At 37.5% G+C, this 25,909-nt stretch overlaps 1 protein-coding gene across 1 annotated transcript in view; it reads right to left on the minus strand.

Annotated features, from left to right (window-relative positions):
- The window catches only part of DNM3 (dynamin 3), a 903,988-nt gene that overhangs the window by 642,356 nt on the left and 235,723 nt on the right, over positions 1–25,909 (minus strand). Inside the window, exons 3-4 of the mRNA XM_007947116.1 lie at positions 17,951–18,100; positions 16,538–16,741 (exon numbers count right to left, since the gene is read on the minus strand). Of these exons, the coding sequence (XP_007945307.1) occupies positions 16,538–16,741; positions 17,951–18,100 (354 nt within the window). The remainder of the gene's footprint in view (positions 1–16,537; positions 16,742–17,950; positions 18,101–25,909) is intronic.

Genomic DNA, 25,909 nt, shown 5'->3' on the forward strand with positions numbered 1-25,909 from the left:
AATTGTTCACGATCATTAATCATTAGAGGGATCCAAATCAAAGCAACAGTGAGATATCATCTCACCCCAGCAATAATAGCAAAGTTCAACAGGTCAGAAAATAACAAATGCTGGTGAGGTTGTGGAGAGATTGGAACTCTTGTGCACTGCTGGTGGGATTGTAAAATGGTGCAACCATCGAGGCAAATGGTATGGCATTTCCTTAAAAAACTGAAAACAGAAGTACCATTTGACCCAACAATGCCATTACTAGGAGTATATATATCCTAAAGAGGTGAGAGATAGCGCACAAAGAGACATATGTACACCTGTGTTCACTGCAGCACAATTCACTATAGCAAAGAGATGGAAACAACCTAAATGTCCATCAACGGGTGAGTGGATAACCAAATGATGGTACATGCACACAATGGAATACTATGCTACATTAAAGAACAATCAGGGATACATGAACCATCTTGCAATGTGGATGAACCTGGAGGACATTATGCTGAGTGAAATAAGTCAATAGCAGAAAGACAAGTACTTTGCTGATAGTCCAACTCCACCACCACCCCCTCCACTGGATGACATTCCCATGTTTGATGATTCTCCACCTCTACCACCACCACCTCCAGTGGATTATGAAGATGAGGAGGCTGCAGTAGTTCAGTATAATGATCCATATGCAGATGGAGATCCTGCTTGGGCCCCCAAGAATTATATTGAGAAAGTTGTTGCAATATATGACTATATAAACGACAAGGATGATGAGCTATCATTTATGGAGGATGCAATCATTTATGTCATAAAGAAGAATGATGATAGTGGTATGAATGAGTCTGCAATCAAGTGACTAGTCTGTTCCCTGGGAACTATGTTGAATCAATCATGCACTATACTGATTAAATTTTTTGCTTTTAAAGTAGATGCTCATTATTACTCAGTCAGACTGTGGCTATTATGTGGCGGACTATTATGGCTAACAGAATTGTCTTGATATGTTTTAAAACATGCCCATATTTTCAAGACATGCTGTTTTACTGGAATAATTGAATATCTACCTGTAAGCATAAATCTCTGAGGCAGTTTGTATATTGCTGAACAGCAATTTATACAAGAAGCTGTCCACAACTGAGCATGCTTATGTATTTACTTACACATTGTTAACTTCATGACCAGCCTAAATATTCTGGGGAAGTGGGTATATTATTTAAATCATGGTTCAGATTGTACCATTACATCTTTCAGTGCAGCATGGTTACTAACACTGTCAAATACTAAAATGAAAAAAAGGAAATGCTGCTGGTCAGATTTTTGTTTGTTTGTTTAGATTCTCTCATTCTTGGACTATACTATTTGTTTAAAGCATGCATACAAATTTATGTATTGACATATACTTACAAAAATAAAAATAAATAAAAATAATCTTTCTGGTATTCTTCGCTTTCAGCCAACATCTATCTGACATCAGCAATGATATCCCTTCTTCCAGGTCCTTTTCTGAATCTGGCTTGAATTTCTAGCAGTTCCTTGTCAATGGAGTGCTACCATCAGTTTTGAATTATTTTTACCAAAATTTTACTTGTGTGTGATACTAATGACATTGGTCAATAATTTCCATATTCTGTCAGATTACCTTTCTTTGGAATGGGCACAAACATGGATTCTTTCAGTCAGTTAGGCAGGTAGGTATCTGTCTTCCAAATTTCTTGGCATAGATGAGTGTACACTTTTAGCATTGCATCCATTTATTGAAACATCTCAATTAGTATTCCACCAATTCCTGAAGCCTTGTTTTTCACCAATGCCTTCAGGGCATCTTGGACTTCTTCCTTCAATACCATTGGTTCTTGATCACATGCCACCTCTTGAAATGGATGAACATCAACCAATTATTTTTGGTAGTGATTCTGTATTTTCCCCATCTTCTTTTGATGCTTCTTGTATTGTTCAGCACTTTGCCCATAGAATCCTTCAATATTGCAATTGATGCTTAATTTTTTCTTCACTTCTATAAGCTTAGGAGCTCTGGTACCTTAGTGCTTAAGGCACTTGACTGCTAACCAGAAGGCTGGCAGTTCAAACCCACCAGCCACTCCTTGGAAAGAAGGTTGGGCAATCTATTTCCATAGTGATGCTGCCTTGGAAACCCAAGGAGGGGTCACTATGAGTCGGGTCTGACTCAACAGCACATAACAACAACAACAATCTATCAGCTTGAGAAATGTCAAGTGTATTTTTCCCTTTTGCTTTTCTAACTCCATGTCTTTGCACATTTCATTATAATGCTTTACTTTGTCTTCTCAAGCTGCCCTTTGAAATCTGTTCTGTTCTTTTACTTCATCATTTCTTCTGTTCGCTTTAGCTACTCTTGCTCTCAAGAGCAAGTTTCTAACACTGAAGAGTCTCTTCTGAAATCCTTAATGGTCTTTTCTTTCTTTCCTGTCTTTTTAATGTCCCTTTGCTCTCTCCGTATACAGTATCCTTGATGTCATCCCATAATTCGACTAGTTGTGTGATTAGTGTTCAATGTGTCAAACCTATTTTTGAGATGGTCTCTAAATTCACATGGGATATACATAAAGCCATACTTTGGCTTTCAAGGACTTGTTTAATTTTAATCAAAATTTAATTAAGGAAAAATATTAATAGAAACTATCACTGAGGAAGCCCAGACATTGAAGCTGCCAGACAAAGACTTTAAATCAGCTATGTTAAATATGCTCAAAGAACTAAAGAAAATCTTATCTAAAGAATGAAAGAAAAATATAAAAATGATGTGTCACCAAATAGAGACTATCAATTAAGAGACACAAATTATTCTTAAATAGAATTAAATAGAAATTATGGGAATTAAAATGAAAATAATTGGATTGAAAGATTTATTTGAGTGACTCAAAGCAGATTTGAGCAGGCAGAAGAAAGAACCAAAACTCTGGATTTGGTTCTCTAGGAGAATTGAGATTCCAATCTGAGGAACAGAAAAAGAAAAGAATGAAGAAAAATTAAAATCTCACAGACTTGTGAGACACCATCAAGTGTGGAAACATACACATAATTAGAGTCTCAGAAAGAGAGGAAAGAAAGAAAAAGGATAGAAAAAATAGTTGAAGAAAAATAACCAAAAACAAAAACCAAACTCACTGCCATCAAGTCGATTTTGACTCATAGTGACCCCTCCTTGGATTTCCAAGGCGGTATCTCAACGGAAGTAGATTATCCATCTTCCTTCTGAGGTTAGCAGTCAAATACCTCAGCCACTATGCCACCAGAGCCCCAAATAGTGGCTGAATATTTCCCAAATTTGATTAAAAACATTAATCTACACATTCCAGAACAACAACTAACTACAAGTAGATAAACTCACAGAGATCTACACCTAAACACATCATAATGAAACTGCTAAAAAACTAAAGGAGAATCTTGAAAGCAGCAAGAAAGAAATGATGCACCATGTTCAAGGGATCTTTAATGAAATTAACAGCTGATTTTTTTTTTCAGAAAATTACAGAGGCAAAAAGTCAGTGGGATGGCATATTTAAAGTGCTAAAAGAAAAAGGCTGTCAACCAAGTATTTTCCTTCAAAATTTAAGAAGAAATTAATGCTTCCGATAAATAAAAACTGACAGTATCCATTACTAGCTAACCTGCCCTATAAGAAATACTAAAGGGATCTTTCAGGGTGAAATGACAGGACAGTAGGCATTAATTCAAAACCACAGAAAGAAATAAAGAGCACTGATAAAGGTAACAAGAAACTCTGGTGATGTCGTGGTTAAAGCATTTGGCTGCTAACCAAAAGGTCAGGTGATTCAAACCCACCAGCTGTTTCATGGGAGAAGGATGAGGCAGGCTACTTCCATAAAGATTTACAGCCTTGAAAACCTTACAAGGCAGCTCTATTCTGCCCTATAGGGTCACTATGAGTCTGAATTGACTCAGTAGCTGTTGGTTTGGTTTGGTAAAAGTAACTATATAGATAAATATTAAATAAACAGTATGAACATATTTTTTTTGTTGTAATTCTTTTTCTCCAATGTGATTTACTGCAATAAAGTAAAATGGATAAATCTTTGTTGATGAGCACCAAATGTATAAAGATGTAATTTATATGACAATAATAGCACAAAGGAGCAGAGAGAGAATGAAGCTACATAGGAGCAAAGTTTTTGTATACTACTGAAATTAAGTGGCTACTAATCTGAACTTAAAAAAAAAACACTGCCATCAAGTCGATTCTGACTCGTAGTAACCCTATAGGACAGAGTAGAACTGTCCCATAGGGTTTCCAAGGCTGTAAATCTTTGCAGAAGCAGGCTGTCTCATCTTTCTCCTGCGGAGTGGCTGGTGGGTTCAAACCTTTTGGTTAGCAGCCAAATGCCTTAACTTGTCTGCCACCAGAGCATCTGAACTAATTAGTTAAAAATTAAGATGTTAATTCTAACCCTAGGGCATCACTAAGAAAATAACTCAAAAAATATAGTAAATGGCAAAGAAATTAAAATAATATATAGAATGTATATGTGTGTGTGTGTGTGTGTGTGTGAATAAACAAATAAATAAATACACACACACACACACATATATATGTCACAAAAGAAGGAAGTAACGGAAAAAAAGAATAACAGAGAGGACATAAGAAAAACAAATAGTAAAATGGTAGACATAAATTCTACCTTATTGGTATTACATTAAATGTTAATAAATTAAACACTGCAATCAAAAGGCAGATATTGGCAGCATGAATTAAAAAAATAAAAAAGCACAATCTGACTATACATTGTCTTTAAGTGACACACTTTAGATTCAAAAACACAAATAGATTGAAAATAAAAGATTAAAAAAGATGTTATCAGGCAAAAATAACCAAAAGAGAGCTGGAGAAGCTACACTAATATCAGATAAATTAGACATTAAAACAAAAATTACTAGAGACCAATAAGGACATTTTATAATGATAATAAGTTCAATTCATCAACAAGATACAGTAATTATAAACATAAATGAATCTAACAACAAACCTCCAAAATACACAAAGCAAAAACTGACACAAGTGAAGAGAGAAACAGGCAATTCTTTAATAGCAGTTACAAAATCTATATCCCATTTTCAATAATAGATAGAATAACTAGAGAGATCAATAATGAAACAGGAAATTTCAATAAAACCATAAAACAATACTGTAAACCAAAAAAGGCAGCTAGGTGGCAGAAACAGTGAAGTGCTGGACTACCAGCCAAAAGCCTGTTTGAACTCACTCAGAGGTGCCTCAGAAGATAGGCCTGGTGATCTCCTTCTGAAATGTCACAGCCTTGAAAACCTTATGGAGCAGTTCTACTCAACACATGGGGTTGCCATGAATTGGAATTGACTGAATGGCAGCTAGCAGTAAATAAACTAACTAGACCTAACAGATATCTAAAGAATAACCAAAACAAAACCAAACCCAATGCCATCAAGTCAATTCCAACTCACAGTGATCCTCATAGGGTTTCCAAGGCTGTAAATCTTTACAGAGTTAGAAGGAAGTATATTCCTTCCATGGAGCAGCTGGTGGGTTTGAACCAGTGACCTTCTAGTGAGTAGTCAAATGCCTTACCCACTGTGCCCTTAGAGCTCCTTATCTAAAGAATGTTGTTGTTGACTTCTAGTAAGATAGAAGAATAGGCAGACAAGCCCCACAGACCCTCTTCAACAAAGAAAAGAGAAATCAATTGACAGAGATAAAGAAGATAATCCTGGAGCCCTGAGCTTTGAAAGGAACAATACAGTTGTGGATTAGGCACCAATTAGTGGAAAAACCTGAACAAAAACAGTGAGTATGAAGATGATCGGAGCAGTGGACTGTCAGCTACTCTGAACAGAACCAACAGCCTAAATATTTCCAAGTGGTAATGGGACCTGAGAATTGACCTAAAGATCAGCCCTGGTCACCAAGGGCTGCAGGGATGACTGCACTGGTGGCCAATGACTAGGAAGGGAAACAGCAAAGAGGGAGACAACCTCAGCTGTGGACTTTCTGATGTCCAGGGGGTGCATCCATTTTGATTGTTTACAAGTGGTGGCCATTTTGGATATTTAAAGTAACCGAGGGTACAGCCATTTTGAATATTTACAAGTGGTGGCCATTTTGGATTTTAAAGTGACAGTATTCTCAGTTGGATTCCAGGGACCTAAGAATAGGCTCTGTTTGCCAAAGACAGCAGGGACATACTGGAGGCTGACAATGGAAAAGGAGATAGGGGGTGAGTATGTAAGTACTTTCTTTGCTATTCATAAGGTTTTTCCTGGCCAATTCTTTGAGAAGTGGATGGCCTCTTCCTTCTTCCTAGTCTGTCTCAGTCTATAAGCTGGGCTGTTACCTGTGCACCAGGTGCATCTCGCTGGGTTTTAAACACCAGAGGCTCAGCCTCAAAACTCAAGTCTACATGTCACCACAGTAGGACAAACCGACAGACAAGTTTGTCTTGCTGTTGGAGACCTCTTGTATCATCCCCACCTGGGTCCCTGTGGCTGACTGTACCTCTGTCTGGCTTTCTGGCTTTTAATCCCCTTTCTCCTGCTCTTCCCGCCTGATACTTTGGGCATCCCTGAGTTGTCTCTCCTCACCTGTAACCCTGGGGCTGACTGCTCTTCTGTCCGGGTTCCTGGCTTTTATTCCCTTTCTCCTGCTCTTCCAGCCTGCTACTGCCAATTAGCCAATAGAGAAGCACAGCACAGTACCCTGCTTACATAGATAATATACAAATAAAGCAAAGAAAATGAAAATCATGGGCAAGTCACTCCAACATACAATCACTAATTACATGTAAACACAAAAACGTCACAATGCCTCAGAGACAACAGAGCATCACAGTCTACACAAGAAGCAAAACAAAGCAGGAGAAAGAAAGGACAAGGATACAGACCCAAAATACAACCCTGAGGAAGATGCAGCATTGGAACTCCCTGATGAAGAATTCAATAGAATTAAATTTAGGTATCATCAATGAATTGAGAGAAAGATCAAAGAAAACACTTACAGAATGGAGGAAAACACAGAGAAAACCCTAGAACAATTTCAAAAGACAAAACAAGAAAAAAATAAGAAAATAAATGAAAAATTAGAAATGATACAAAATCTACCCATAGAAATCCAGAAGATTAATACTAAATTTTCAGAAATAAATAACACATTGAACAGGCTAAAGAGTAGAATTGAATCAATGGAAGACAGAATTAGCGAGATTGAAAGCAAATACCTCAATACTTCTTTGGAAAGGGATTAATCAGAAAAAAAGATCAAAACAAAATGAAGAAAGCTTAAAGTTCATGTGGGATACCATCAAAGAAATAACCTATGTATAACTGGAATTCCAGAGCAGGAAGAAACAAAACCACAGAAAAAATTGCTGAAGATCTGTTGGAAGAGAATTTTCCTGGTATGATGAAAGATGAGAATATAACCATTCAAGAAGTCCAATGAACTCCAAACAGGATAGACCCCAAATGAAAATCACCAAGACATATCATCATCAAACTTACCAAAAACAAAGAAAAAGAAAGAATCCTGAAAGCAGCAAGGGTAAAACAAAAAGTTACCTACAAGTGGCAACTAATCAGACTAAGCTCAGATTTCTCAGCAGAAACCATGCAGGCAAGAAGACAATGGGATGGCATATATAAAACCCTGAAAGAGAAAAATTTCCAACAAAGAATTATGTACCCAGCAAAATTGTCCCTCAAATATGATGATGAAATTAGGACATTTCCAGATAAACAGAAATTAAGGGAATTTGTTAAAACCAGACCAACCTTATAAGAGACGCTAAAGGGAATCCTTTGGACAGAGAATCAACAACAGCAAACAACAACCCACCATCCACACACATGATGACATAACCCAGAAACCAACTCAGTTATGGTTGTAACTGAGTATCCAAAGTAAATAAGCCTACAAGATTGTGAACAGGGAACCAGAGACATCAACTGACAAATGAGGACAACTACAAACCAAAAAGAGGGAAAAAAAACTGTGTCATTACAGAACTTCTAAATGGTAGGGAAGTCAAGAGAAATACAAGATAGAATGGACTGTTCTAAACTTGGGAAGAAAACTATAAATCACAGGGTAACCTCAAAGAAAAATGATAAACCTTCACATCATAATAAAAAAAGACCAACACAAATATATAGCAAATACTAAAACAATAGCAATGAAGGAAGTGATAACACGATTCTTAGACAAAATGAGCTCAACACAGAAAATTATATGTAACAAAGAAATCAACACCATAAGAATGTTGTTGCTGTTGTTAGGTGCCGTCAAGTCATCTCCAGCTCAAAGCAATCCTACGCACAGCAGAATGAAACACTGTCTGGTCCTGAGCCAACTCCACTACACTTGCTATACTTGAGCCCATCACTGCAGTCACTGTGTCAATCCCTCTCGTTGGGGGCCTTCCCCTCTTTCATCAACCATCCACCTTATCAAGCATGACATCCTTCTCCAGGGGATGGTCCCTTCTGACAACATGACCAAAGTAGATGATGTCTCATTTTTGCTTCTAAGGAGTATTCAGGCTGCACTTCATTCAGGACAGATTTGTTAGATCTTTTAGCAGTCCATGGTACTTTCAGCATTCTTTGCCAGCACCACAACTTAAAAGCATCAACTTTTCTTCCGTCTTCCTTATTCATTGTCCAGCTCTCATGTGAATATGAGGTGACTGAAAATACCATGGCTTGTATCAGGCACATCTTAGTCCTCAAGGAGACATCTTTGTTCTTCAGTACTTGAAAGAGGTCCTTTGCAGCTGATTTGCCTAGTGTTATACAACATCTGATGTCCTGACTGCTGCTTCAATAGGCATCAATTGTAGAACCAAGCAATATGAAGACTTGGACAACTTCGATCTTTTCTCCATTTATCATGATGCTGCTTATAGGTCCAGTTGTGAGGATTTTTGTTTTCTTTATATTGAGATGTAATCCATACTGCAGACTGTATTCTTCATCAGTAAGTGCCTTGTGGTATTTAAATTTGTATGTCAACTTAGCTGAGCAGCTTGTGGTAGTTATTCCCCATGAAGAGACTGGTAATCAACTCCAAAGCTGTACCCCAAGGTTGAGGGGCTTTCACCCAGCCTCTAGAGCCTGTCATTTTGAACTTGGACTTCTAGCCTCCCAAACTGTAAGAGAATAAACTCCTGTTTGTTAAGGCCATCCCATTCATGGTATATTCTTGTCAGAGCAGCACTAGGTAACTAAAACAGCAGGCTCAGTAGCTGTTTTCCAAATCTCTTGACTTAAAAGAGTGAGTGCCTCCAGTGGGCATCTGTTTGTTGAAAAATCTCAATGAGTATTCTTCCTGGAGCCTTGTTCTTCACCAATTCCTTCAGTGCAGCTTTGACTTCTTCCTTCAATACCAATGGTTCTTGATCATATGGCACCTCCTGAAATGGATGAAGATTTACCAGTTGTTTTTGGTACAGTGACTGTGTATTCCTTCCATCTTCTTTTGCTGTTTTCCTGCATCATTCAATATTTTGCCCATAAAATCTTTCAATATTGCAACTTGAGGATTCAATTTTTTCCTCAGTTCTTTCAGTTTTTGTTTTCTAACTCCAAGTCTTTGTAATTGGCTTTGTCTGCTCGAGCTGCTCTTTGAAATCTTCTGTTCAGCTCTTTTATCTTGTCATTTCTTCCATTTGCTTTAGCTACTCTCCACTCACAGGAAATTTTCACAGTCTCTTCTGACATCCATTTTGGTGTTGTCTTCCTTTCTCATCTTTTTAATGACCTCTTGCTTTCTTCATGGATGATGTTCTTGATGTCATCCCATATTTCTTCTGGTTTTTGGTCACTGGTGTTCAATGCATCAAATCTATTCTTTAGATGGTCTCTAAATTCAGGAGGGATATATTCAAGGTCATATTTGGGTTCTTGTGGACTTGTTTTAATTGTCTTCAACTTCAACTTGAACTGGCATACGAGTAGTTGATAAGTCTATTCCACAATCAGCTGCTCGCCTTGTTTTGGTTGAAGATATTGAGATTTTCCATCACCTCTTGCCACAGATGTAGTCAATGTGATACCTGTGTACTCCATCTGGTGAAGTTCATGTGTATAGCTGCCATTTGTGTTGTTGAAAAAGATATTTGCAATGAATAAGTCATTGGTCTTGCAAAATTCTATCATGCGGTCTCCAGCATTATTTCTATCACCAAGGCCATATTTTCCAACTACCAATAATTCTTCATTTCCAACTTCCGCATTCCAGTCACCAGTGATAATTAACACATATTGATTGCATGTTTGGTCAATTTCAGACTGCAAAATTGATAAAAATCTTCAATTTCCTCATCTTTGGCTTTGGTGGTTGGTGCATAAATTTGAATAATCATAGTATTAACTAGTCTTCCTTGTAGACATATGGATATTATCCTGTCACTGACAGCACTGTACTTCAGGACAGATCTGGAAACATCCTTTGTGATGATGAACACTACACCATTCCTCTTCAAATTCTCATTCCCGGCATAGTAGATCTGATTCAAAATGGCCAAAACTGGTCCATTTCAGCTCACTAATGCTTAGGATATCAATTTTATGCATTCCATTTCATTTTTGATAACTTGCCATTTTCCTAGATTCATACTTTGTACATTCCATGTTCTGATTATTAATGGATATTTCTCCTCAATTTGAGACGTGCCACATCAGCAAATGGAGGTCCCAAAAAGCTTTACTTTATCCATATCATTAAGGTTGGTTCTACTCTGATGATGCAGCTCTTTCCCATTCATATTTTGAGAGCCTTCTGACCAAAGGGGCTCGTTTTCCTGCACTGTATGGGACAATGTTTCCAGGCTATTCATAATGTTGTGCAGCAATGTATCAGACAGTGTTTCTCTGCTATTCATAAGGTTTACCCTGGCCAATTCTTTGAGAAGTGGATGGCCTCTTCCTTCTTTCTAGTCTGTCTCAATCTGTAAACTGCATGGAAACCTGTGCACCATGTTCAACCCTGCTGGTGTTTGAAACACCGATGGCACAGCCTCAAGGCTCACAGCAACATGCAAGCCACCACAGTACGACAAACTGACAAACAAGTTTGTCTCCCTTAGCTGTTCGAAACCTCTCTGCCCTCCACTTACCTGGATCCTGCAGTTCTGTTGTCCCCTGTTCCCCACTCCCCTACCTCTTGCTATGGGATCTCTCTTAATTCCTTTACCTAGATCCCGTGGCTCTGTTGTGCTTGGCTTTTCCCTCACTTCCTGACTTTTGGTGTGGGGCCTGTCTCCCTCCCCTTATCTGAGATATTTAGTATATTCAAAGAATACTCCACCCCAAATTAGAAGAATACATATTCTTCTCAAGTGCACAGGAACATTCTCCAAGATAGACCATAAAACAAGTGTAAATAAATGGATAAGGAATGAAAGCATGTAAAGTATGTTCTCCAACCACAATGGAGTGAAATTATAAATCAATAACAGAAAGAAATTTGGAAAATTCACATATATGTAAAAATTAAGCAACAACCTCCTAAATAGCCAAAGTTAGATATCACTACTTCTTTTTTAACCGAAGCTGTAATTACAGTGAAATCTGTGACAGCTGGAACTCAACATGAAAGCCTTGTTTTTCTGAGTCTTGCAAATTTTCCACCTTTGATAGGATGCAGTGTTACCATTATTCTATTACTCATTTTAATGAAAAATATTTCCGTTTTCCTTCTCTGATAGGTTCCCATCTGTAGTAGTTAAGGTTGTGTGTCAACTTGCCTGGACCTGGTTGAGTGGCTGGGCAGCTGGATATAGTTATTTCCCATGGTGAGATTGGCCATAAATTCCATGGTAGAATCTACTGGAGTAGCTGAGTAGCAGCTTTAGGGATGTGGTCTGCTTCCAGTATATAAAAAGCAGCTTTGAGGAAGGTCTCTAGCTTTTTGGCATGCTTGAACCGTGCATGTAGCTAAATCATTGTTCAGCAGCCTGCCATGCCTTGCTGATACTGGGATTTCTTCTAGATTTGAATTAGTTGGCCTGCTGTGTTGTTTGTTAACATTGGGACTGTGCCTTTTTACTTGTCAACCTTGGGCTTGTCAGTCTCAGCAGCCAGCAGCTGTCTGAATCAAGAAAAGCCTCTAGCTTTAGTGGACCAGGAGCAGGAGGCTGAGTTGAAGTCCAAGGTTGAGAGGCTTTCACCCAGCCCCTAGAGCCTGACACTCTGAACTTGGACTTAAAGCCTCCAAACTTTAAGAAAATAAACTCTTGTTTTTTCAAGCCATCCCATTTGTGGTATTTTCTGTTAGAGCAGCACAGAGGTAACCAAAGCACCATCTTACACAGGTTCTAACTTTCACAAGTTTTACTGTATAAGGAAACTTGACCTGTCAATTAGATATGCAAATTCTACTAAAGAATAACTAGGAAGCTTTAAGAGTATATGGTATCTATTTGTCCACTTTCTTTGTTTTTCCTTTTGTTTGCACCATGTTATAAATGGTTGTTCCAGTAAGCCCTGATTTGAGTCTACAACTCCTTCCTTTGTCTATTGTAATTACTTTATTAATGAGAACACACAATGTGAACTCTAGTGGTTTTGGCAAGAAGTCCTCCTCTTCTATTGGAACCTCAGTGATTTCCAGGATCATCTAAACCTTCAGGACAGCAACAGAGAAAAGCAGGTCCTCGTGGAGATCTTATCACATGTAAACTCTTGGGATAGTTCTCAGAACTCTCAAGTATGACAGTGTTCAGGAGTTTGAGAATTGAAACTGGGATGCAAATACAAATAATAAACATTGAGGTTAGCAAGCAACTTATAATAACTAATCAGAGAATGATACTCCATAAGAGCCTTCAGACAATGGTTTTGTCCTCTTTAGCAATTATCATCCAGCAATCAGTAGACAAGGAGGTGGAACACAGTGGACTTTGAATGTTTTCTTTGCTTCCATCAAATTATTCCACCAAAACTTTCAATATCTTTTCTCAGGCCTACCATAGACTGCCAGAAAACAAACCCACTGCCATCAAGTCGGATCCAACTCATAGTGATGCCACTTTGGGTTTCTGAGCCAGTATCACTATGAAAGTGATTGCCCAACCTTCCTTCCAAGGAGTGGCTAGTGGGTTTGAACCAGCCTTCTGGTTAGCAGTCAAATGCCTTAGGTACTATGCTACCAGAGCTCCTATGGACTGCCAGAAGAACTAACAAATCAGTCCTGGAAGAAGTGCAGCCAGAATGCTCCTTGGAAGAGAGTACAGTGAGACTTTGTCTCACCTACTTTGGTCATGTTGTTAGAAAGGACCATTCCCTGGAGAAGGACATCACACTTGGTAAAGTGGAGTGCAGAAGGACCTCAATGTGAAGGATAGACCTAGTAGCAAGGATGGACTCAGACATAACAAGGATTATGAGGCAGTGTTTCATTCTGTTATACATAGGGTTGCTATGAGTGGGAGCCAACTCAATGGCACCTAACAACAACCACCATAACAGAATACTAAAAACTTGAGCGCAGTACTAATGATTTTGGGTAAATTCATGGACCTTCACAAGGAAATTTCTAAGTGGTCCCTAATAAAAATGAGCTTGTAAAATCTTGTTTTTTTTAAAAAAAATCAGGACTGTAACTGCTGTCGTCATTATTTGCCATCAAATCAGACCTGACTCATAGCAACCCCTCCTTGGGTTTCCGAGGCAGTAACACTACAGAAGTAGATTGCCTTCCTTCTGAGGAGTGGTTGGTGGGTTTGAACCACCAGCCTTCTGGTTAGCAGTCAAGTGCCTTAGGCACTATTCTAGAAGAAAAAAATTTTCATTTGAGTTTCTAGATTCAGATTTCTGACATACAATTACAAATACATTACTGAAAGTTAATACTGTATATCACATATAAAGAGCTCTGGTACCATAGTGGATAAAGCACTTGACTGCTAACTAGAAGGTCAGCAGTTCAAACCCACCAGCTGCTCTGTGGAAGGAAGATGGGGCAATCTACTTCCATAAAGATTTACAGCCTCACAAACCCAATGGGGGTCACCATAAGTTGGAAACAACTCCATGGCAGTGAGTTTGGATTTTGTTGTTGTTGTTGTTTATATCGCATATGCTATACCAACACACTGTAAATACTGGCAGTGAGATTTTAGAGATCAATTGATCTGTTAAACTGATTGCTTCAACCTAATGACCATGACCTGCCATCACATGAGAATTATTATATTTGGTTATAAATGAATGTTATTTTGAAGATTCTGAAAAATAATACAGAGTTACTACCCATTAATATTATCTACCTATGCAAGAGGGAGAAAAAATTCACATGAGTATGTGAAATCACTATTCAAAATTAACTGTAGATAATTTACCGAATATCTTATATGGCATAACTGTGGACCTCTCAAAAATGTGGTTGTGCTACACAATGAAATCCACTGATAGAAATGCTATCTTTATCCCAACCAAAAAACTATGACTCAGCTTCCTGTGGGACAAGAAGACAGGAATGTTTTAGTACCATGTTTATAATTGGACTCCAGCTCCAACCTCTAATCTGGCTCTTTCCAAGCCACTGATGCTGGAGAGAGAATCTTGATGATGGTCCGCACGTAATCATCTACAGCTTCCGGTTGCTTTCTTGTAACCCTCAATATCAGAGATCATGAGAAAGCCAAGAAGAAGAAAATCAATTACCATTCCAGAATTCTGGAAATGCTCAAGACTTAAAGACACCAAGGCCAGGATACAGGAGGATCTGAGCATAGGAAAACTGGTTGAGGGTTTATATAGGTTGCTGTTAGATCTCTGGGCCTTTTTTGTCATCTTGTACAACCACATACCTAACCCTCTTGACCTCAAGAAAATACTGAAGATTTACTTTCATAAAAAAATAAACCAGAGGCACTTGGATTCAAGAATACTATTATGGAAGCAGAGGGATTAATTAAAAGTCTGCATACTGAATGTGAAAACTACTCCCAACCAACTCTCTTCTTAGCTTTGAGAACCTTGGAACTAGGCTTATATCAGACCATCTTAAGAAAAATTACTAGTAGAATATAATAGCCGAAGGAGTTCTGGTGGTGTAGTGTCTAAGGCATTTGACTGCTAACCAGAAGGCTGGTAGTTCAAACCCACCAGCCAATCATTGGAAGGAAGATTGGGCAATCTACTTCTGTAGTGATACTGCCTTGGAAACCCAAGGAGGGGTTGCTATAAGTTGGATCCTACTCAACGGCAGTGAGTATAATAGCCAAGGAAGTCTTCTAACAAAATGGCCAGGTCCCGACCCAATCACCCTATGGTAAAGCCCACTAGTCAATGAATTCCATCCATGTGCACACGGAGTTTCCATCAGCTTTAGAGTGCCTTAATTCTACACACAAATTAACAGCAAAAGATCGCCAAATTTTGAAAAGCACCTCTAACATCAAAGACAGAAAGAAAAACAAACACCTCCCACCCCCAAAAGAAATGGACTGAGATAAACATTACAAAAGGTAAACCTCAAAAAGTTCTTATTAAAGTTCTTAGAGAATATATTATATTTGTGACATCAAGAGCAGAATGTAATTTAAAAATATCATGATTTATCTACTATACCACCAAAGCTCCGTGTGTGTGTGTGTGTGTGTGTGTGTGTGTGTGTCAATAACATCGATAGAATAAGAAAACGCTGTTGGAATTTTTTAAATGATACCAGAAATTAAAAATTAATTAAATGAAGTGGAAGATAAATTATGCAAAAAGTAAAACAAAGGGATAAAAAAATGGATGATAGAAGAAAAAACTTAAAAAAAAAAAAAAAAAAAGGCTTAATCCAGGAGTTCTAATATACTTATAATAAGAAGTCCAGATAAAGAGAACAGAGAAAATGTAGGCAACCAATTATCAAAAGTAAGAATTCCTAGAATTGAAGAACATGTGCTCCACACTGAGTGCTCTTTCATAATTACTTTAACAGACTCACACTAAGACCCATCATTGGGGTCTCTGGAGGTAAACTATTATTACTAAGCTCAGAAGAAAAAAAATAATCAAAATAATCAAAACAACAGCATAAATAAGGGACTTTTCTGGATTCTGAAATGCAAATAAGAGATAATGCCCTGGTTTTAGAATATTTATCTTAAATAATTATGAGGTAAATAAGATCTTACACACATTACATGAGTTTCCTGTTTTAAATAAAGCAAACAAAAAGTCAGAAAGATTCTACATTGGGAATATATTCAGGAAACTTTTATAATAATCTAAAAATATTGTCTGACTTCTGCTGTACCAGAGTTTATTTCATTGACTTTGTTTAAAATAAATAGCCCACAAGGCTTAGAAGTGTCTGTTTTTCTTAGATCTTAGCTAATCATATTTATTTTTACAGGTGTTGGATATATTCCTTGGTTTTTCTTTAGGCATCTTAAAAACAAAAGAATTAACAATATTAATAATGGCTAGTGAAAGCAAAAATAAAATCAAACATGAGAATGTGTTAACTTTAAATATACCCAAACTCTTGATATTTTAAACTAACTCCATCTCATCTCTAAAGTAACATACTCACCTTGAGGATCAACTTCTTTAGCTAGCTTCAATGCATCTGAGTTTGCAAGATCAGTGTTAGCTGGAGTAACAGCCAAAATCAAACAGTTCTCCCGTGTGATGAACTGCATAATCATTTCTCTGATCTGATACTCAATATCTGGTGGCTGATCTCCCACGGGCACTTTAGTAATCCCAGGTAGGTCGATAAGGGTTAGATTTAACACTGTGCAGAAAGGATAAAAGAGTTTTACATACACCCTTAATGCTAGAAAATATCAACAATGGAGAATCATCTGTCACTTTAGTGCAGATTAAACCAAGCTTGGCTTGGTATATTATGCCTCTGAATAACACCAATCCAAGTGTGTAGAGAATGAAAAGCACAGAATATAAAATGGCTTTGCTAGTTTCCTCTATGTTTATGATATGATTGTGCTGCGCCAAATGATCACATTAACATAATTTGAAAGGCACTGATTTGCACGCACAACAGTCTTCTCAGAGAGTTGTCATATCTGTAACTAGAGGGTTATAATTAAAACACTGAATGCATATGTGTCTGCAAGTCCAATACATCACCTTCAAATGTTGTAAACATATTCAAGGTAAGATATGCCTTTTCCATCAGAGGTATCATGTGTTATTTACAGAGGTTTTGCCACTTGGCCTATTGGAAAGCTGTTAATATTGTGGTGCCAAAAGAAGACTGCAGGTTGTACCATCAGACTCATGGAGCATAATTTGTTAGTACAAGAAACTACTCCTGAGTCAATGACAACTTTGACTCCAGCCCAACCTGCCAACCTGGCTATTTTCTGTGCACATAACAGTATTGGCACCAGGTCTTCCTGGGAAGACGTAACTGAACTTTAGCCATTAATGTTCTACTTTAATAGTAAAGAGCAGGGTAAGGAATTAAAGACTAAAATCTGTCCCAGTGAAGATTTAGTCACACTAGAAGCTATTTTCCATCACACACCATGAGTTGATTATTTAGTTTGTTTCTGCTGACACTCTGGGAAAAAAAAAAAAATTACAGTTGATTCCTCAGGAGGAGAATAAATAGTAATATATACAGCCATGAGGAACTCCAACTGGGAGAGACTCAACCATATTACCAAGATTTTTGCAAAGTATGAAGATACTAAGAATGGAAGTTTTCATGTACACCCTCATTAAATTCTAGAAGTTTACAATAAACATAAAGGAACACTTTTAAACAGTTAACTCAATTCAGATTTCTTTTAAAGCCATTTCCTCCTACCTTCCTAGGAAAAAAGCCAAAAACTCTTTGGAGCCAACCATTTCTAGCAGTATTCAAATACTATTGTATAAGCGAACAAATTACTTCCCTACACAAACCTAATGTATGTTAATTAATGTAATAAGAATTTTTGAAGGAAAGAATTTCAACTTTTAATATTTCACTTACCATGTGGGGAATAGACTCGTAAATTAATGGGAATAGAGGAAATGCCTTTATTCATTCCAGTCACTCGATCTGTTTCCACTTCAATCTCATGGCGAACTTCATCAAAATCTGTCAATTTTTTTCCTTTGCAGTGTAGAAATTCAGCATATTCTACAAAAGATAAATTAATAGAACCTAAATGTATATACTTTTACCATTAATTACTAGGAAACAATGTTTCTTTAGTTACAACTCAAAGTAGCTGCTAAAATGGAAAAAATAAAATAAAATATATATATATACATATATATATATATATATATATATATATATATAGCAGTTATTGTGAATCACGGTTAAAATTTTAGAAATACTAAGCATAGTACAAATGCTAAGGATACTAAATTTGCTAATTTTCAATAAAAAATTAAGTACTATAAATAATACGTAAAGCCATGTATCTATTAAATAATTCAAGATAATTTTGGCCTTCCAAATGATAAAGCAAATAATAGCATCTGACTGCCAAATAAATTAGATACACAGTACACACAAAGCCTACCTACTAATCCTATTAACATTTCCTTTTTTAATACCACCACTTCATTAAGATGGAATGCTAAATTATATAAAGTAGCTTCAGGAAAAAATACTGAGAAATAATGTTTATTCAATTCTTTAAAAAGAATATATGGGATATTTTAGCTTAAAAACATAATATTAAAATGCCATGTAAAAAAAAAAAAAAGCAAAGTTGTAAGAGCTCATTAAACCAGTTTTCTCAAAAAAAGAAAAAGTCAACTTGTGTAATTAAAATCACATTTTCTAAAACAAAAAAAAAAAGAGAATATGACATCAAAGAAAATATTTACTTGTAAACCAAAAATACAAATAAACAAACAAAATCATCTGTGCATCTAGGCAGAATGAAAAACTCTTAACTAAATAAGGAACAGCAAAGTAGTTTTTATTTCAGTACCATCCTGTCAACTATTGTACTATAATTTCTATTCCTACTTCCAGAGAAATCAGATATATATAGGGACAATAGGGAATCGAACCAGCTGCTTTGGAGTCACTTCTAACTCACAGTGACCTATGTGTGTCAGAGTAGAACTGAACTCCATAGAGCTAATTTTTCAGAAGTAGATTGGCAGGACTTTCTTCCAAGGAGCCTCCAGATGGATTTGAACTCCCAGACTTTTGGTCAGCAGCTGATTACATTAACCATCTGCAGCACTTAGGACTCTTATATATAGGGAACCAGGTACTATTAGAAGGTCCCCAGGTGGCACTGCTTACACTCAACTACTAACCTACAGGTTGGCAGTTTAAACCACGGGTGGTGCCGCAAAAGAAAGGCCTGGCTATCTGCCTCTGCAAAGATTAAACCAAAATTAAACCCACCTGCCATCAAGTCAATTCCAGTTCATAGTGACCCTACAGGACAGGGTAGAGCTGCCCCATGGGGTTTCCAAGGCTGTAAACCTTTACAAAAGCAGACTACTACTACCTCAGCTTTATCACATGGAGCAGCTGGAGGGTTTGAACCATCAACTTTTTGGTTAGTAGGTAAATGCCTTAACCATTCACCAACAGAGCTCCTTTCTGCAAAGATTAATTACAGCTAATAAAATCCTCTTGACTGCTAACCAGAGGCTGGTGGTTTCAAACCCACTGGCCACTCCTCAGAAGGAAGATGGGGCAATCTACTTCCATAGTGATACTGCCTCCAAAACCCAAGGAGGGGTCGCTATGAGTCAGGTCCGAATCGATGGCACATAACAACAACAACAAAAAAAAAAATCCTCTGGAGCAGTTGTACTCTGTAATATATAGGGTCACCAAGAGTCAGAAGCAACTCAGTGGCAACACATTTGTTTTGCTTGTTTGTTGGTTGGTACTATTAAACTTAAAAAAGTTATTATAGTTTTTTAAGAAGACCAAGTTTTAACAGCTATTTTAGCTTCTCTAATATCTAGCTGAAGAACTGCTCTACTAAAATTAGATGTTAAGCAGCTGGGACCCAAAATTTAAACTGTACACACTCTGGCAAGGCCAGTAGGAGATGCAACCAGATACAAGATGTCTTCAAGTAGCTCAGCATCAACTTGAGAGCTGAAGATTGTATTACAGATAAAAAAAGTCAGGACACAAGGCAGCAGACAATGAGTACTGATTTGCATTTAAAATGATAAAGAGAAGTGGCTTCAAGTTGCAGTGCCCAAAAAGGAAAGTGGGATGTGAACTGAGTACTGGAGAGTAGGAAGGATTTCAATGTATGCCTAGAAAAAAAGAGGTCTTTCAAAAAATCAGAGAATCTTAAAGGCTTCAACAAATCCCTGATAGCTTATTCTCTACCCTCTGTTTGAAGTCACTCATTGATGAGGAACTCTGGCTTTTATTCTTTTGGAGAAAACTCTTATTAGAAAACGTTTCCTTCTATTGATACAAATTCTGCTTTCTTGTCTTATTCCATTGGTACAATTTTCACCCTCTGGAGCTACTCAGGCAAGTATTCTTCCATGTGAAAAGGTAGGAGAATAATTTGGGTGTCAGTACACAGAATTTACATCCTTCCTGTACTTCTCCTGCCCCCTTCCCTAGCTTGTCTGTTCATCAGGCAGGTCTTCTGATGGCAAACAGGTTTCTGAGTAATGTTTCATCTATTTAAAACTGGAGAAACTGCATATCCCCGAAGTAGGACAAGTTCATGCTTAATTTACCAAACAACTGAAATGATCCAACTTTTCAAGTGTTAGAATGAGAGGAAGAGACTTAACTTTAATTTCTGTCTTTCCAGTCTAAGTACAAATCTTTTTATTTCAGTTTCTCCATATAATAGTATGTGCCACTTCTGAAAACTGTTAAGAGTTCCAAAAGCTTTGCTCTCTAATGGTGGAAAAATACACACGAAGGCTTCCATAGGCTTCAGAAAGTTTGGCCTAGAGAGATTACTCATCATTTAGCATGTTCTTTCACATGTTTGCCCTTAAGAAGTATTGTTTTATCAAAATACAAATTACTCATTCGGTGCCTACTCCACTACCATATGAAGTCAAGAGTTTAAGTAACAGAAGTAGAAGACAAAACAATAAGAAAAATAAAGAGAAGCAAAAGAAGTCAGATGCCAGGAAAAATAAAGAAACAAAAATGAATAAGTTAAAATGAGTCCAAATAGTTTATAAGAAAAAGAATTGTACTGTTGCAATTAAATATGTTCTGGGAAAACACACACTTGAGGAGTTATGGCTATCATAATGATTACTTTCATAGAATTAATAAGCTTCTAGATTAGGGACCACGTTTTCTATTATGTTACCCATTGCCTTCAAGTCAATTCTGACTCATAGTGACACTATTACTATTCAATAAATCGAAGGAACACAAATGTGGACTTTGTTTGTTGCCACTAGATGGCGCCTGTTTGCTTTCTCAGTATGAAACTAACACCCTTCCAGAAGCTTGTAAAATCTACGTGATTTGCAAATTAGATCTTATATTTATTCCTGAACCCCTGGAAATGCATTTTATCTTGGAATTGAGAGGATTAGAATGGTAAATTATCAACTCAAAACTCTTGTCTTTTTAAAGATAGGATCCCACAGACAGATTTAGAGATGCCTGCATTCATTTATTAATTTAGCTAATATTTACTGAGTTCCTACTACCTCCAGTTTTTAGAAACTGAAGATTTAATAGGGAATAAAACAATGAAGTTAAATTCTAATGAAGGAAAACAATAAACTGTGGTGTGTGTGTGTGTGTGTGTCCCCACATGCACTGGGAAGGGATATTCCTTTGTTATAAGATGTGGCTAAAGGTCTCTCTGATATGATAAAGTGACATTTGAGCAAAAGCTCAAGAAAGCAGAACCATATATTTCTAATAAGAGTTTAATATGCAGAATATAGAAAGAACGACTATAACTTAACAGCAAAAAGACAAACAATCCAATTTAAAAATGGGCAAAAAACATGAATAATCATTTCACCAAAGTGGATATACAAATGGTCATCAAGCACATGAAAAGATGCTCAGTGTCCTTTGTCATTAGGGAGATGCAAATCAAAACCACAATAAGATACCACCTCACCCCCACTAGAATAGCTATGACAATTTTTTTAAAAAAGGAAAATGACATGTGGTGGTGAGGATATGGAAAAGTTAAATCCTCCATTCATTGCTGGTAAGGATGCAAAATGGTACAAGTACTGTGGGAAATAGTTTGGTGGTTCCTCAAAAAGTTGAACAGAGAACTACCATTATGACCCAGCTATTCCAATCCTAGGTATACTCCTAGAAGAAGTGAAGGCAGAAACACAAACAGAAAGCTGGGTAACAATACTCATTGCTGTGCTTTTCACACATGAACTGTGGAAACAAGTGAAACATCAATGAATAAATAAATGGCTAAACAAAGTGTGGTATATAATGCAATGGAATATTACTCAATCGTAGAGAAAACTGAAGTCCTGAGGCATGCCACGTGCATTAACTTTAAAAACATCTTGCTGAGTGAAATAAGTTAGCCACAAAAGGACAAATATTGTATGATCTCATTTATATGAAATTAGCAAATGTATAGAGACCAAAGTTTATTAAAAGTTGGGCACATAAAATGGTATCTTTATCAAACAATTCCAGGCTTCAGACCAAGAGCAATCTGAATAGACAGGTGGAGGGAAAGGCAAAAGGGCTTAGGCAGGCACTGAGTTTCTGTTAATGATCATAGAATAATTTGGGAAAAGGAGAGTAACAATAGTTGCATAACAGAATGAATGCACTCAATGAATTACACATGTAAAACAATTGAATTAGCAAGTGTTTTGTTTTATATATTTCTACCACACACACACAGAGAAAGTGAGGAAGCAAGCCATGCTGTATGTAAGAACATTCAGGCAGAGTTTCTGAGGCAGACTTATGCTTGGCATGTTGAAAAAAGAGCAAGGAGGCCAATGTGACTGAAGCACAGAGTCAGTGAAGAGAGAAAAGATGAGGTCAGAGGTATGGGATAGAGCCCAACTGCGAATTGCTTGTGGGCCATTTTAAGGACTTTGGGCTTATACTCTGAGTGAGAAAACAAAACATATGAAGGCTTTTGAGTAGAGACAAACATGATTTAAGGTAGGTTTTAAACAAATAACTGTGCTGCTGTGTTGAGAACAGAAAACGAGCAGCAAGAAAGGAAGCTAGCTATTCCAATAACGCAGGTGAGAAATGATGGAGCTTGTACCAAAGTGGCAGCAGTGCAGGTGGTGAAAATTAGCTGAATCCCAGTGGATTCTGAAAGGAAAACCAACAGGATTTGCTGATGGAATAAAGACAGAGTATGGGAGAAAGAGAGGAGTCAGGATAACTTCAAAGATTTTGACCTCAGCAGCTGAAGGAATTTTCAAATGCAGAAGATGGGAGGAAGAGGTTGGGGAAAGAGGGAGTTGGGAATCAGGAGTTTTGTTTGGGAATATTAAGCTTGAGATGTTTATTACTCACCCACCCCAATGGAGAAATGGAGTTGCTGATAATGAATGGATTGCACAGGAGTTGCTGTGCATTGTCCAGTCAATTCTGACTCACAGTGACCTTCTATGTCAGAGTACATATGTTCCATAGGTAGGCTATAATCTTTATGGGAGCAGATCACCAGGTCTTTTCTCCTGCTGAACCACTGGAAGGTTCTAACCATCACCTTTCAGTTAGGAGCTAAGTGCTCAACCATTGAGCCACCAGGGCTCCTTGCACAGGGTAGGAGATACCACTAACATGCAATTATCTGATAAGTGTATATATACCCTAAAAATTTTCCAGAAGACAGCAGTCAAATGTTTGAGGAAAAACGTAGCTTTTTCTAATTAGCATAAAAATTATTTTGGAGCTAGATGCATGAGTCTTTCATCCAGGGTCAAGCTGGAGATAAATGTTTGTGATTCATTAAAGTCAGGCAGTAGAAAAGATTAATAAGAGAAGTGAGTTACATAGGGAAGTGATCAGAGAACTGGACTTTGCAGTATTCCAATATTTAAAGGTTGGTCAGGAGATAGAGAAGGAGAAGCTGTGGTCAACAAGCCAGAGAGATAATGTAAAATCAAGTGAAGGGAGTGAGTGTTTCATTAGGCAGTGGTATTAAGGGGAAAGGTGATGATGCAGAAGAGAGAAGGGACAAGGGTTGGAGTGTTATCTTAAGAAAGCTGGGGTAGGAAGCATTAGAAAGGAACTGGCCAATTTATCTTTAGGAACAAGAAGGAAGTAGAACAAGGAGTGTGAATGAGGCTAACAGGTAGAAGTAGGAGCTCTGGTAGCTTAGTGCCTAAGGCACTTGACTGCTAACCAGAAGGTTGGTGGTTCAAACCCACCAGCCACTCCTCGGCAATCTACTTCCGTAGTGATACTGCCTCGGAAACCCAAGAAGAGGTCGCTATGAGTCGGGTCCAACTCGATGGCATATAACAGCAACAACAATGGTAGTGAGAGCATGTAAGTTCATCAGGTGAGAGGGAAGATTTATCATATTTGCTTAAATCACTTATGTCTCTAAAACTCATTCCTGTATGTAGACTCTCACTGATTAAACCTTATATATAGTATTATTTCTACCATAGAAATATTCTCTCTCTCACACACACACACAGACACACACACAGAGACACACACACAAAGCCACAGAATGATCCTAAATGAGCAACCTAAGAGTAACCACAGCAGGGATATAAACTTGGGCGTACTCTACCTTCATCACTGGTGTTCAGATCTGCCCAGCATATCAGAAGAACTGATGGGGCAGGAATGATAGAATCATTTTTTCTATGAGGGCACAAAGAGCCTCCTATGTAATAAGGCATCCTACAGGAGGAAAAGCTGACAAAACCAGGTGACTTTGTCAGAAGGGGACCACCTGTAATTCATCCTCTACCCTGGCCCAGAGACTCACAGGTCTATGTCCCCTTGTCTCTAACAGTACAATGATAAATGTCAGATCACATATCATACTTTCTAATTAGAAAAGCATGGCAACTGCAACTACAATTCATAGATAGAGGACTATACTGGCAGTAGGTGAGTGCCATTAGCAATAAGGAGAACGAGTTCTGCTTTGGAAGCCCTGCCCCTGAGTAGCAGACAAGAAGGAAGTGGACAATAAAGGTGAAATGTCTGGCTTTTGTACAACTGAGCACAATCAAATTGCTACTAAGGAAAATCATCAATTCATTAATCAGCTTATACTATTACATAACTCTGTAGAGTTGTGAAGATGACAGTTTTACTTCTCTTGCAAAGACTAACATAAAACTAATGCATCACTTACTGTACTCACTTCTGAACAAGTGTTCACATGCGTGTGGGGATGGAAGAAATTCTAACACCCAGCCCAGACTGAAAAACAGTCTATCTTAGACAAACAATACCTAGACCCCTTAAGAGCTGGTAAATGTGTGCCATCTGGAGTCTTTAAACTATAGTAACTAATATGTCTGAATATCTAACAGTTTTATCTTACAGTTTTGAGATATGTTCTTTCACATAGAATGATCCAATTTCTAGTAGCAGGAGTGCCCTTGATGTGTTTTCAGTGTTCCTTTCATTCTAAATGCTTGGTAGTTGGGCACATAAAATGGTCTCTTTCTCAAACAATTCCAGGCTTCAAACCAAGAGCAATCTGAATAGAAAGTAGATTAAATTGCTTAGCCACAAGCCCATATAAAGGATGAAGGCCATGTATATATAAGCATTGAAACCCTGATAAAGCATCTATGAAATTCTATTTTGTGTCAGTATAACCTGTCAGTGAAAAAGCAGAAGACCCTCAGTGAGATGGATTGACACAGTGGCTACAACTATGGGCACAAACATGGCAACATTTGTGAAGATGGTACAGGAACAAATGTTTTATTCTGTTGTATAAGGGTTCACTATGAGTTGAAACCAACTCCACAGCACCTAACAACAACATAACCTGTCTTGCTGAAATTCATGGTATGT

The sequence above is a fragment of the Orycteropus afer genome, unplaced genomic scaffold (assembly GCF_000298275.1).
Source record: "Orycteropus afer afer isolate SDZICR_OR568_19922 unplaced genomic scaffold, OryAfe1.0 scaffold00175, whole genome shotgun sequence".
Taxonomy (NCBI): Eukaryota; Metazoa; Chordata; class Mammalia; order Tubulidentata; family Orycteropodidae; genus Orycteropus; species Orycteropus afer.